This window comes from Euprymna scolopes, chromosome 46, assembly GCF_053919585.1.
Source record: "Euprymna scolopes isolate OS-2025 chromosome 46, ASM5391958v1, whole genome shotgun sequence".
Classification (NCBI taxonomy): Eukaryota; Metazoa; Mollusca; class Cephalopoda; order Sepiida; family Sepiolidae; genus Euprymna; species Euprymna scolopes.
This window is the reverse complement of record NC_136527.1, coordinates 52,941,177-52,954,618: the sequence shown is the minus strand read 5'-3', so window position 1 is coordinate 52,954,618 and position 13,442 is coordinate 52,941,177. Positions and strand designations below refer to the sequence as shown.

The 13,442-nt window shown below is 35.8% G+C and overlaps 1 protein-coding gene across 1 annotated transcript; it reads right to left on the bottom strand.

The window, feature by feature from the left end:
* Positions 1 to 637: 637 nt before the first annotated feature.
* Positions 638 to 6,804, bottom strand: LOC145270121 (uncharacterized). Its single transcript, XM_080125728.1, has 2 exons — positions 6,244 to 6,804; positions 638 to 661 (listed from the first exon to the last, which is right to left on the bottom strand). Exons 1-2 carry the CDS (start codon positions 6,802 to 6,804, stop codon positions 638 to 640), a joined length of 585 nt encoding a protein of 194 aa, XP_079981854.1.
* Between the last annotated feature and the right edge of the window lie 6,638 nt (positions 6,805 to 13,442).

Below are 13,442 nucleotides of genomic sequence, written 5' to 3'. Positions count from 1 at the left end.
CCTACAAAGTAAAATAAAACCTGAAAATATTTTTTTTGTAAAGTAGCTCTTCTGTTTAAATGAAATCAACTTTAGACCCACATGCAAACACACAATTGTACTGTTTTGAGAGTTTGTGAATGTCTAGCATCTGGTAGTATGTTCCATTTACAAGTAATAAAATTTTGAAAAAGTTAAAAACCATATTTAGGTATTCTTGTTATATGTGTGTGTGTGTATTATTTTGTTAAAATCAGTGTTAATTTCTCCTGCAAAACCGATAGAAAAGAATTTGATACTTTGATTATGTGAATAATTTACTTTTAAAACAAAGTTTTTATTCTCGTGTAAATCTTTAAAACCACCCAAATGAACATACATGCCGAGTTCATGTTTTAATAGTTTATTATTTTGTTTTTAATTTAATACATCTCAATAAAACGTCCAGAAGCGAAAATGCGTCAATATCCATATTTTACCAAAGTAGTATTCACTCTAGGTGTGTTAAACCGGTATTTACATTTACAGAAGTTTATTAGGTTTCAGTTTTCAGAAAATATATGTAAACTATAAAAATCAAGAGGTTGGGCCAGATCAGCAAATATCACACTGATGCCCAACACACATTGAATATTTATAAAAGGTACAAAATACAGATTCAAATCAAAACACAAGCGGCCAACTGTTAATTCATGAAAAAAGAGATAACAAAGGTGGAAAAGGAAAGGTTGAATTACAAAGCCGGAGACAGAAGAAGAAAAAGAGGGAGAGAGAAAAATTATCGAAGGAGAAAGAAAAAGAAAGAAAGAGGCAAGCGGTTGAATAGATGGGCGGGGTTTGATGTGATTAGGCCGTTCATCAAGATGAGTATAAAATATAGAAACTAAATAATAAAATATATTCCCAGCCTCAAATATAAAGATAGAGAAAGAGAGAGAGAGAGGATGAGAGGGACAGAAAGGAGGGAGTGTGATAATTTAATGCATGTCAGAGGGAACGTATGTGGGGGTGGCAGCATTGAGATAAATTAAGAGTAGTTTTAAAGATATGGCTTATCAAGGGAGATTAAGATACGTCCTATTTCTAATTATAGACAGGCGTACAAAAATTAATTTAAGACTAAAATAATAGAATTATAATGATATAAATAAACAAAAATATATAAATATTAAGTAAATGCTTAAAATAATCAAATAAATCAATCAACAATAAATAAATAAAAATCGATAGATGAATAAGTAAATGAATAAAGCAGTAAATAATGAAATAAATAAATAAAGACGAAATATGAATGAAAATATAAAGTATGAAAAGTATAAAATAAGAAAAATAAAAATGATTAATTTAAAATTCAGTAAAATGATTAATTTAAAATTAAGTAAAACTATTCCTAATAAAATGGTTAATTGAATATTTGGGGAGTTTATATGGGGTTGAAAAGATGTGAGAGGAATATATAAGTGTGAGGACTACATGGGTAAGAGTTAAAAGTCATAATAATCCAGGTAAATTTTATTGTAAAAAATAAATTGAGGGTCAAGTTTAGTGCATTGAGAGGTAAATACTTAAATGACTACTTTAGATTAAGGTATTCAATTGTAGGGTTAAATATACTAGATTAACTTACACATACATATGAAAAAATATAAGCACATATATACATGTACATAGATACATATATGTACAAACATATACAGCCACAAACATAAAAATATACTAACAAATATATATGTATATATATATACACGTACATATATACATAACAGATATATTCAAATGTATATACGCACATATATAACAGCGCCCATATATACACATATCAGAAGATTATGAGAAAAATTACTAAAAAGGTGCAAAGTGGTACAAAAACAACGTGTTTAAAAAAGAAGGTAAATTTCTAAAAAAAACTTTTTTGTTTTAAATTTGAATATATAATTTATTGATATTTACTCTTCAATTTGTGATATATAAAACTTTGGTGAGTAAATTAATTATTTACTTTTTAATAGTCATTTCAAAATGGGGGGGGGCGTGAATTAAAAAAATCGTTTGTCTTTAATATTATATTCAGTTTATGTGAAAGAGCATAAAATTTCACATTGACCCTGAAAATATCGTAAAAATTACAATGAATAGAAAATTTCGATAGATTTTTAAAGTTTAAAAATTGGAAAATACTGAACTCATAAAATTCAATTAATATCATTACTGTTTTATAAAAAAATAATATTTCTATTACTTTTTATACAACGTTAATAGTTTATTTTGGAAGTATTATCCATAAAGAAAATAAACAACCCACTTTTAAAGATGAAAATACGAGTTTTTTTTTATATTTTATTCGCAGTTTCGTGTTAGGGGTGTCAAAAGTTCCTACAAAAATTCTGATGCAGCTACCGCTCCCCATGTGGGGGTACCAAGTTGGTTAAAAGGAAAATTATTCCCAACTCGCATTTCGATAAAAATGCACTTTTGTAAATAATTGAATTAATTCAAAACGTATCGCAAAAACAAATAACACCTCTCTCTCTCTCTCTCTCTCTCTCTCTATATATATATATATATATATATATATATATATATATATATATATATATATATATATATATATTGTTGGAAAAAAAGTCATATAACTAAGAGTAGCTAACCTGAAGTGAGGTTGCGAAAAAAATACAATCTTCTTCGCGACCTTCTTCTCAGGTCTTGTAACCACAGTAACATAAAAAGAATAATGAAGACTCTTCACAAAGGAGGAAGGTTTTTATAACAATTTACCTTACTCTATTAGCATAAATAACCACAATGCTATTGTTCTTCTTGATTGTTGGAAGACCATCCTCACCTCCGGCAGCTACACTCAGGTAAGCTATGTATTATTTACCACACTCTCCCAACAAAAGAAAAAAAAAGAAAACAAAAGTGCATTATATATATATATATATATATCTTCATAAAAAAACTAAGTTGGCGTGACCCTGCAGGGGGACTAACAGGTGCTAGGCCTCAGTCAAGGGCCACCTGGAGGTAACAGTGGTTCAGGGTACCCTCATTCTGTCCCTTAGCCTAGGCCCGCTGTCGGTTGTAGTTTATAGTCCTACCCAAGACTACTTCTATTGATCGGGTAACAGACAAGGTCTACCCCTTCGTCTCCTTTGAGGTGCACAATCACTGCAGTACCATTTCTGTCTAGCGGGTGGAGCCAAGTCAATTCCAACACACTCAAAATGATACCACTCATCACAGGAATCGCAGCATATCATATCTTGGTTCCCTGGAGGTCTATTGCAGGCAGGACACAACCAAATGGTGCCATCTCCTTCCGAAAATGAACTAGAGGATTCCTGGTTTTGACTGCTACCTGCAGCAACAGGCGAGGATGCACCCGCCTGATTTGGTTCACTTTCCCCAAGATCATCATCAGATTGTGAAATTTCTATTGGATATAAATTCTTCAGTGAATGGACGTTCACCACACCGTCGCCCTGTCTGACACGAGCTGTCCTCACCACTCCATCTTGTCCTGGGAGAACCTCAAGTATAGTACCCAACATCCAAAAGGGTCGTGGTTTTAAAGGGCTCTTGACCAAGACTACATCATTTCTTTTAATGCGATTCTGAAATGGTATCCGAGATCTTCCTGGCATCCTTCCTCTAAGATCCAGGAGGTACTCCTTGTACCACAGTTCTCTAAATCTTGACAACCATTCATTTCGTAATCCAATCGTCTCGATCAACCTTCTCCGGCTGGGAGGAACCATGGTGGAGAGATCATCTCTTCCCAACGGTACCAATAGACCAGGGCTTTTATTGGGTCTAATAAACATATTGGGTGTGATAATCATTGGTTGCCTGTCAGCGGACTCTTGATAAGTAAGGGGCCTGTTGTTTACAGCCCGCTGAATATCTGAGACAATAGTTAGGAAGGTATAATAATCTACCTTACCCCTACCAATAACCTTGTATAGGCAGGATTTTAAAGTCTTGATGCTACGCTCCCATACACCTCCAACCCAGGGGGAAAATAGAGGAATTGTCTCCCACTTAATGTTACATGACCCAAATTTGGCCTGGTAGTCCTGGAGAAGACAAAGGCGCTTAAACAGTCTTCCACTACCCAGAAAGGTTTTTGCGTTGTCGCTGAGAATTGACTCTGGAACACCATGTGCATTAGTAAATCTGACTAGAGCCTGAAAAAGGACAATATACTCATGTCAGGCACCACCTCTATATGCACTGCTCTTACACTCAAATAAGTGAACAACAACAGATACATTTTTTTCTCACTGTTACCCTCCTTCACCCAAAAATGTCCTGTGAAGTCCACTCCAGTATTCCTATAAGGAACCTCAAATTCGACACGAGAAGTTGGTAGATTGGCCATGTTCTCAGGCAGTACCGGCCTAGAATTGTATCTTTTACACCTTGTGCAGGAATTCAGGGCATTTTTGACGTCCTGCCTCCCTTGAGGCACCCAGTATCCTTGACATCTCAATTCCGTTAAGGTTGATCCTGTACCCAGATGGGAACATTTAAGATGGCAGTCTAATATTATAAGTCGGGTCAGGTGATGATTCTTGCCCAGCAACAAGGGATTCTTAACTTCATAAGAAAACTGAGAAGACCTGTCCAGCCGTCCATGCGAGCGGATCAACCCTTCCTCATCCAGAAAAAGATCTAGTGCTCGAACACGATTAGGTGCAGGCCTTACCATAGGATTCCGCAGGTAATTCAATTCAGCCATAAATTCCTGCTGTTGCGAACATTTTATTAAGTAAATTGCGGCTTTCTTGTTGTAGTTGTCTTCCCTTTTCCTCATCAAGCCGATGAATCGGAAGACTAAAGAAGTTACCCTCAACAAACGGGTAAACGTAGAGAACCGCCGCATGGAGATCACCGAAGCACACTCCTCATCCACAATCACCGCAAAATTTGTTGATGAACGAACAATCTGCTGGCACCTATCATCAAGACAGGGCAACTCCTGCTCCGGCCAAGTCAAGACCCCACCGCGCAACCAAGAAGGGCCATGGTACCAAAAGTCAAAGTTGTCTCGGAACTTCCTTATCGTTAATCCACGAGTGATCAAGTCAGCCGGGTTTTCGGTAGTAGAAACATACCTAAAGGTCGGCCTGATGCCGTAATTCGTTTCCAAATCCAAGCTCATTAGCAGCACATCCTTTAACCTGTTTCTAGCAAAGATGCTTTTACTAGTCATTGTTTCTGATAAAATCCATGACAATACTACTTGTGCATCTGTTACCACACACAACCTAGAAGGGCGGACACCCTTGCATCCTACCAAGATAGTGGGCAAACACTTCAGAGCAAGAAATACCGCCATTAGTTCTAAAGTTGGTAATGTCTTATCCTTCACTGGAGCCACTCGTGCTTTGGCAAAGATCAATGCAGAATTGTTGTCCTGAACATAGTAGGCTGCAAATCCATATGCTTCTTTAGAAGCGTCACAAAACAGGTATAACTCTCCAGTTCGGTTCCCGTCATGGGCCTGTCTGCAGAAATGCATGTCACTCAATTTAGATAAGTCTTCTGCCAGGTTCCTCCAAGAAGACTGAAACTCTGGAGAGACTTCATCATCCCATTGCATGCCCCGCTTCCATAATTCTCCCACCAAAATCCTAATCCTTATAGTCACAGGCAGGCAAAGAGATAAGGGATCAAATACCTTTGCCGATTCCGAAAGGATTCGCCTCTTAGTAGATGCACTCGGATCACACTTAACAGGAGTAGTGCGGAGCTTTTCTGAAATAGGATCATACCGGTACCCGAGCACCATCTCCCATCCGGCCTCATGAGTACTCAATGTACCATCTTTCCTCATCTCCTCCCTAAGGCTGTCGCAGTTTGAGTTACAGGACTGCACCACAAATCCACCTTCCTGCAACCGCCTCCTAACCTGGGAATACAGCCTTACAAGCTTTGCTGGGTCAGACTCAGTAACCACCAGGTTGTCGACATAGAATTGGTTCTCCATCGCAACTCGACATTCATCAAAGGGATATTGGGCTGCATGAAACTTCAAGATACTTCCCAATATAAAGGGACTCGAGGTGAACCCGAAAATCAATGTGGCATAGCGGAAACATCGAAGGCGATCACCATCCTTCACAAAAAACAGAACCTGTTCTTGTCTGCCTCGAGTGCAAGGCGAACCATCAAGAAAGCTTTCCTGATGTCTGCAATCAAGACAAACTTATTCGATCTAAAAGACATCAACAGGTCCAACATATCTCCTGTCATATTCACACCAGAGTATGCAGCCTCGTTAAGAGAGGCAGAGCCACCGACCTTCAAGCTACAGTTAAATACAGGCCTGATTTTAGTAGTAGCTGCCGGATCCGTCTTGAAAACTGGCCGATGAGGCACCCATACATAGTCCACAAAATTTTGAGGATCCACCTGTATTTCCTCTATGATACCCTCTTGTAGCTGCTGAAGGAATACATCTACATACTCCTGGTACAGCCCCTTCTTCTCCAGGCTCCTGACCACACGATCCAAAACGTGCAAAGCAATAGCATGATTGGAAGGAACCAGAGCCAGCTTATCTGCATGCCAGGGTAATTGCACATGATATTTACCATCCCTGAATATTATAGGTTCCTTGAACTGCCGAATCATACCCTGATCATATCCTGAAATCTCTTCTCCGTCCTGAATGCCCAATGACTCAATGCTGAACATTTTCTCTAATCCTCTTTCCACATCGCTAGAGGGAAAGACATCCACCCAGGGGTCCGCATAGGTAGGGTCGGCTTCCAAGATGAAGCAAACATGCGATGATTCCACTTGGGGAGTATTCTCCATCACTGCACTGAACAACGTATAATCTCTTGAAATAGGGGCAGGATTTGTAGAAAAAAAAGTGTCCACCTCACCAAAGGGAATCAAACCAGCAGGAACAGAGAAAGCCCGACCCCCCCAAACAAGGCACCAACTGTAAGGGGCCCAAATGTTGCACCAGATCCAGACCCATAATTCCACTTATAGCCACCGCATCAGTGCCAGATTCAAATTGCCCAGCCAGAGAACATCCAGTTCGCTTGAACTCCTCCAACAGCAAATGCCATTTTTTTAGATATAAGGATAGGTCCAATGAGTTGGCAACCAGTACCGGAAAGTGCCCCACATGACCAGACCCCAAGTCCACATCCAATTTCACCTCTCTGTATACTTGCTCACATTCTCCGAGAAGTGTAGTCAGCCTCAAATGACACTCCAAACCGTCAGAACTCAAGGAACCCAAGGAGTGCAAGACATCACCAGACAAATACGTTCTGCCACTGCCAGTATCCAATAGGCAGTTTACAGAGATGGTTCTTCCTCCTCGACCGAAGGTAACACAAATCAGAGGAGGTAGTTTACTCGAGTAACCAGAAGGAGCCTGACAATCTGAATCTATGCGGAAAGAAACATCTCTGGTTGTAGTGGCTCTAGATTTTGAAACGGTTACCCGAGAATTGTTTCGATGGATATCCGAAGAATCAGGCAACCCGCCGCCTTTAATTAGCAATCGTTTAATAGCCTCACTGGTGTCTCGCATTAAAACAGACAGAGAAGGAATTCTAGAGCCACATAACTGTATAAGCTCTCCCTTCAATGCTCTCGGAAATTTCAAAAAAAGTATTTTGGCCATTAATCGGGCCCCTGCAGAACCATCCTCAGAGAAATCACAATCGAGAGAGCTGGTCAGTTCTTACAGAATGGAAGCTGTTCTGCAGATGAAACTACCAAGATCCTCATAAGAATTTTCCCCCTTGGGGGAGAAATCGATAATATCTTGGAATATCTTATCAATGATGTCACTCACATCTAAATATTCTCGTTTCAATACTGCCAGTGCTTGCTGATAATTTGTATTGATGCAACTTAAGTGATTACCCAGCAGTAGAGGTCTCCCAGACAGCGAGCATTTTAAAAAGTTTAACTTTTCTGCGTCATTTGCCATGCCTGCTGCACAATTTTCAAATCGAGATAAGAAATTGTAAAAACTCATTCTATCGTTTTCCATTTCACGACCACTGAACGTTGGTCCAGTGATTTGAACTTGAGGTAGTCTAACAGTGAATGATGAATTAGCTCTATCCGTAGAAGGTCCAGGCGTATATGGAAGGGAAGGTCGCTCCGAATAGCCACTAGCCTCTGGAGGATGTAACAAGAGTGAGAGATCTTCTAATTCCTTCCGTAAATTCAGCTGGTAACTTAGCCAATCGGACTCCATAAGTTCTCTTTCCTCTTCAGAGACACAGGAAAGTTGCAACTTGCAGATGGAGATTTCAACTTCGTTGATATATTCCAAAATTTCCCTGTGGAATACAGAAAATACAGCAGGAGTAATCTCTGGGCCACGGGACAAACGAAGCCTACCCTTGATTTTCATCTTCAGAATGGAAATCTGGTTACGGTGTCGCTCCCTGGAATCTGCCACAGTTGAAGTATCAGAGGCCTCCATATCCTTGTACGGGTAATCGAACAATTTCCAGAGTTGTCACTAATTGCTGTTACTAATGACTCAAAGTTCTGTAAGAAATTGTGTTGAACTAATGTATTTTTTTTCGCAAATTGTTGGAAAAAAAAGTCATATAACTAAGAGTAGCTAACCTGAAGTGAGGTTGCGAAAAAAATACAATCTTCTTCGCGACCTTCTTCTCAGGTCTTGTAACCACAGTAACATAAAAAGAATAATGAAGACTCTTCATAAAGGAGGAAGGTTTTTATAACAATTTACCTTACTCTATTAGCATAAATAACCACAATGCTATTGTTCTTCTTGATTGTTGGAAGACCATCCTCACCTCCGGCAGCTACACTCAGGTAAGCTATGTATTATTTACCACAATATATATATATATATATATATATATATATACAATATATGTTATGAATGTTATTAGTGAAAGCTGAGGAGGTGGACGATTGAATTGTATTCAGTTGAGAAATTAATTAATTGGTAAAAACTTTAACTAAAAAATGTAGAAGATAAAAAGTAAGTTTGGTAAAAATTATTAGAAAAGTTACAGAGGAAGGAGAGGGAGGAGGGTTGCAGAAGAGGGCGAGAGAGGGAAAAAGAAAAAATAAATAGAAAAGAGGGAGAAGAAAGGAGAATATATATAATGAGTCGGTCAGGGCATATTTCTTATAGTCTTTACTTTTTCATGATCATGACATAAACCCTCATTTGCATATGATGGAGATGTTAGTCGAACATTAGTTTTTGTTTTGCATTCACTTGCATTCCATATTCGCGACATCTTTACAACAGCTGAGCTTTACGTCATTATCTATCAGTGTTTTTTTTTGTTCATGGTTTTTACCCTTTCGCATTATCAGAGGATCATCTGCTTTATTGACAACCCATTCCAAGTCAGACACATTGTTATATAGCACCGAAATACCTCCGGAGCCAGATTAATGCCTAATGCTAATATGGAACCAAGCATATAAAGTAGCAAATGTTGTCAAGCATTCGTGAAGAAAATAATGGTCTTAATTGTCGATACAGAACTTTTGCTAGTATGCGCTAGTGCATTGCTTAAAAGCCATACACTGATTGAGAAGTCTCTGTTACCAACTTGACTCTTCATTCCACATCTTGAGAATGTAAAGAAAGATTCCAAGGTATCCAGGAAGAAAATGGTCTTAATTGTCGGCACAGAACTTCTGCTTAGGCACCGCCAAAAATGGCCGAAAAATCAAGTTGTTGTTGTTTTTTAAAACGAAATTACATTTATTAAAATCCATTATTTCTGAGTAACTTTTTTTCCAGAAAGATAAAACCCTGAATTTTATCATATAGAAAACAGAATAATGTAAAACTTTTTCTACTATTTTTAATTAAATTTTAAATGTTTAATTTTCCCAAAAAGTTAACAATTGACATTTTTTGTCTTGCACAAAAAACGTACATAAATATATATAAAAAAGGTTTTTGAAATAATTAATTAATTTATTTGTTGTTTAACTAAGATTTAGGATGATTTTCTATGAGAAAAAATGGTCTTAATTGTCGGCAGAGAACTTCTGCTAGTATGCGTTAGTGCATTGCGTAAAAGCCATACACTGATTGAGAAGTCTCTGTTACCAACTCGACTGTTCATTCCACACCTTGAGAATGTAAAGAAAGATTCCAAGCTATTCAGGAGGAAAATGGTCTTAATTGTCGGCAGAGAATTTCTGCTAGTATCTGCCGATGCCTTATTGAATAATGAATTTTGTAATTATTTGTCAAAAATGTCTACTGTTATTGGCGGCCCACAAACTACATTTACTGACAAAGCAATTAAATTTGTCCAGTGTAAAGGTTTAAAGTTGATCACTAATTTTTTCAGTCTTTTTTGTTGGTTTTTCTCTTCTGAAAAAAATTAAAAAATGATTTGAGTTTAAGTTTTAAATATAATATGTATTGCCTTAATATATTTGAAATAAGATAGAATCTTTAAAATGTTTCAATAAATTGGCACAATTAATTCAACAAGTTTTTATGAACAAATATTAACTTACCTAATGATCCAAATTATTTTTAACTTTCTTCTCTCAATTCAGGATCATTGCATTTCACCATTGAAAATAAAACATTTGCACGAAACATTATATTGGATATTTTTTAATGTAATACTCTGAATCTCAATAGACTGCTTTCTAATTCTGTCAATAATTTCATAAACATAAGTTCGTAGATATTGGAATTTATGTCACACCAGCAAATAGCATAAACATTAACACTTAAATTTATCAAACTTTTTAGTTTGGTTGAAAGATTGTGTGGGAATGCCGTACGAGTCCAAAGACACATGAACCTGATAGCCAATGTTAACCAATTTGCCTGGTTTAACGGCCCAATTTTCCACGTTACAAATCAAGGGTTCACCTTACTTCTACAAATACCAACTTTATATTCATAGAGAAGTCTTTGCTCACAACTAAGGCTATCCATATCTTTCATTCTAAAGTGAAACTCCAGAGGATCCCGAACAGTTGAAAAAATATTTGTAGTAAATTATGTTTAAATAGAGTTTTGAATGGAAGTTCATTTTGTTGTAAGGAGCAAACAATAGTCTGGAGATTTCTTTTTTTCTAAAAGTTAAACAAGTCCACCTTCACAGCCAGTATTCGCATTTCTATTGTCAACAAGGACATCCTTAATTGTGCTCACACTTTTAAATTTGTGTAAAACATCGGTCACTTGCTCCACAAGAACATTATCATTTGCAACAATATCTGAAAGGCCTCTGTGTGTAAAATATTTAGTCTCCTTTTTGATTGTCAAGTGGTGTTCAGGTCCCTTAGTTTTTTTTCAGAGTATTACTTCCATTTTCCTCCATTGCTTCCTTGTAGAGTACAGTGGCCTTGTCTGTCCTCCTATCTACTCCAATACAAAGATTCTCCACATTTTCATTTTGTTTTTCATTAAATTTCTTTTGGTTTTAGCTTTTGCTCTATAATTTTTTCATTTATCCAAATAGATATTTTTAGATCTATATTAGGTATAAGAAACCTTAAATCCAAGAGCAAAGCATTGGCGAGGCTGGATTCAAGATTAGACGATATACAAGCCTCAATAACTCAAGAGAATACCTTGGAATTTCTGTTAAGTTATAAGGTCATTTGGGAAGACTATCTGTTTATAATCCTCTTAATCAGTTGAAATAGAGGAGTAGGAATGGAAAAAACATCATCCTGAACATATGATGTTGAAGTTATTGGTGATGATATCTTCATATTCTTTTGTTGGTTTAATCTTTCTCCTTCGTTTCTACATTTTTATGGTAGTTCTATCTGTTCGTCCACACTGGAACGTACACATGGCCCGATGACCTCTGAACCTGAGATATAAGATTTTATTAATATTGAAAATACAGTTTAACAGATTCAATTAAAAATTATTTTACATGTCAAATAAAATAGAAACATGGCTTTCAACATTTATTTTAACTGTAGAAATTCATTTATTTCAACATTTGTACAGTTTAGATATTATGTTTGTCCCCTTCACAATAAATTAAAAACGAAAATAACTTACTTTCTGCTTCAGAGGGCAAGTGTAGATGATGTGCTTAGTCTGGCAATTTTTTTTGTTGCATTTTACATTAATATTGTAACAGCTAAAAATGGACAGCTTGCATGAATATGATGAGATATCAAATAATGTATTCAAATTTTCCTCCCAGAATTTTTTTTTACATCAGAAAGAGATTTGGTATTTATTTGTCTTCTGAAAGTATAAAATTTTCACCTCGTTAACAATACTAATTTGATTTATCAAAGGCAAACGATGATTGACAGCCTTCAAAATATCTATGAAATCATTTGCTATTCATTTCAAAATATCAGAACAAGAAAGGTGGGGATAAGTGTTCCTCAAAATATAACTGCATTGGATTATTCGTACTCTTGCAGAATTTGATCTGGGTCTTCAGGATTTTCCGTCAATTATTGTTCAAGCTCAACCGGCAATTACCGGATTTAGCCGAGCAAAGTAACAGATGCAGACAAATTAAAAAATAAATAAATAAAAAATAACAAAATTTACTGAATATTTTTTATTTTTCAATTTACTTTTATTATTTTTTTGCAATGTTTTTATCAACAAAAGTTGTTTTTGTTTTCAAGAAAAGATTAAGTCTTTTTTACTGTAGATTGTTAGATGAAAGTACAATTTTTTTAAAGAAAACATATATGTTTGTTATTTAAAAAAAAATTGCAAGTAAACTTTTTTTTTGATTTTGTAAATAGAATTTGTTGTTTCTTTATATAAGAAAAGATGAATGATTTCTGTGAAAACCGTAAATTGTTAGGTGAAAGTACAGAAATATTTCTCCAAGGAAATTTACATGTTATTTTTGTTAACAAATGTAAACAAATTTTAAAAAAACCAGGAAAAGTACCCCCTCCCAAATAATTAAAAACTTACATGTTTTCTACAAATAACAAAACAAACAACAGCAACAACAACAAAAACAACAAAAAGGTTTCTTAATCCGAGGATCCGGAATTATTTGTTGATAAGTTTGTATTTTTTTAAAAGAAAATTCGAAATAAAGTTGTAAATTCATGAAATTAAATTCACTTAACACACAGTAGAGTTAAGTTCCAAGATTAACTCCTAAATCGTCTTTTCACTTTTTAAAATGTAAACAAATTACAATAATTATAAAAGTTTTTTTTTAGATAGTTGTCTATTTTTCTATAATATGCGTGTGTAAATTAAAAGGGTTAAAAATAGAAACAAATCGAACTTACTAAGGGAGATAATAACTAATACTTTTATTGTTACTTTTGACATACGAAATCTGAACAAATTAACATATTATATTGAAGCGTATTTTCCGAACGTGCCAATCCTGGCACCCCCTTCCCGCTAGTTATAAAATAAAATGAACTTTCTGGCTTCCCGCTTCCTACCCAATTTAAACAGAATTTGTGTGAAATTGTTTTACGGAAAAACG

Coding starts and splice junctions, on each gene's coding strand:
- LOC145270121 (XM_080125728.1), bottom strand. CDS start 6,804: ATGGAGAATACTCCCCAAGTGGAATCATCGCATGTTTGCTTCATCTTG. Junction 662..6,243: donor ACGAGGCTGCATACTCTGGT/GTGAATATGACA, acceptor ATGAATTAACAG/TTGGCCGCTTGTGTTTTGAT.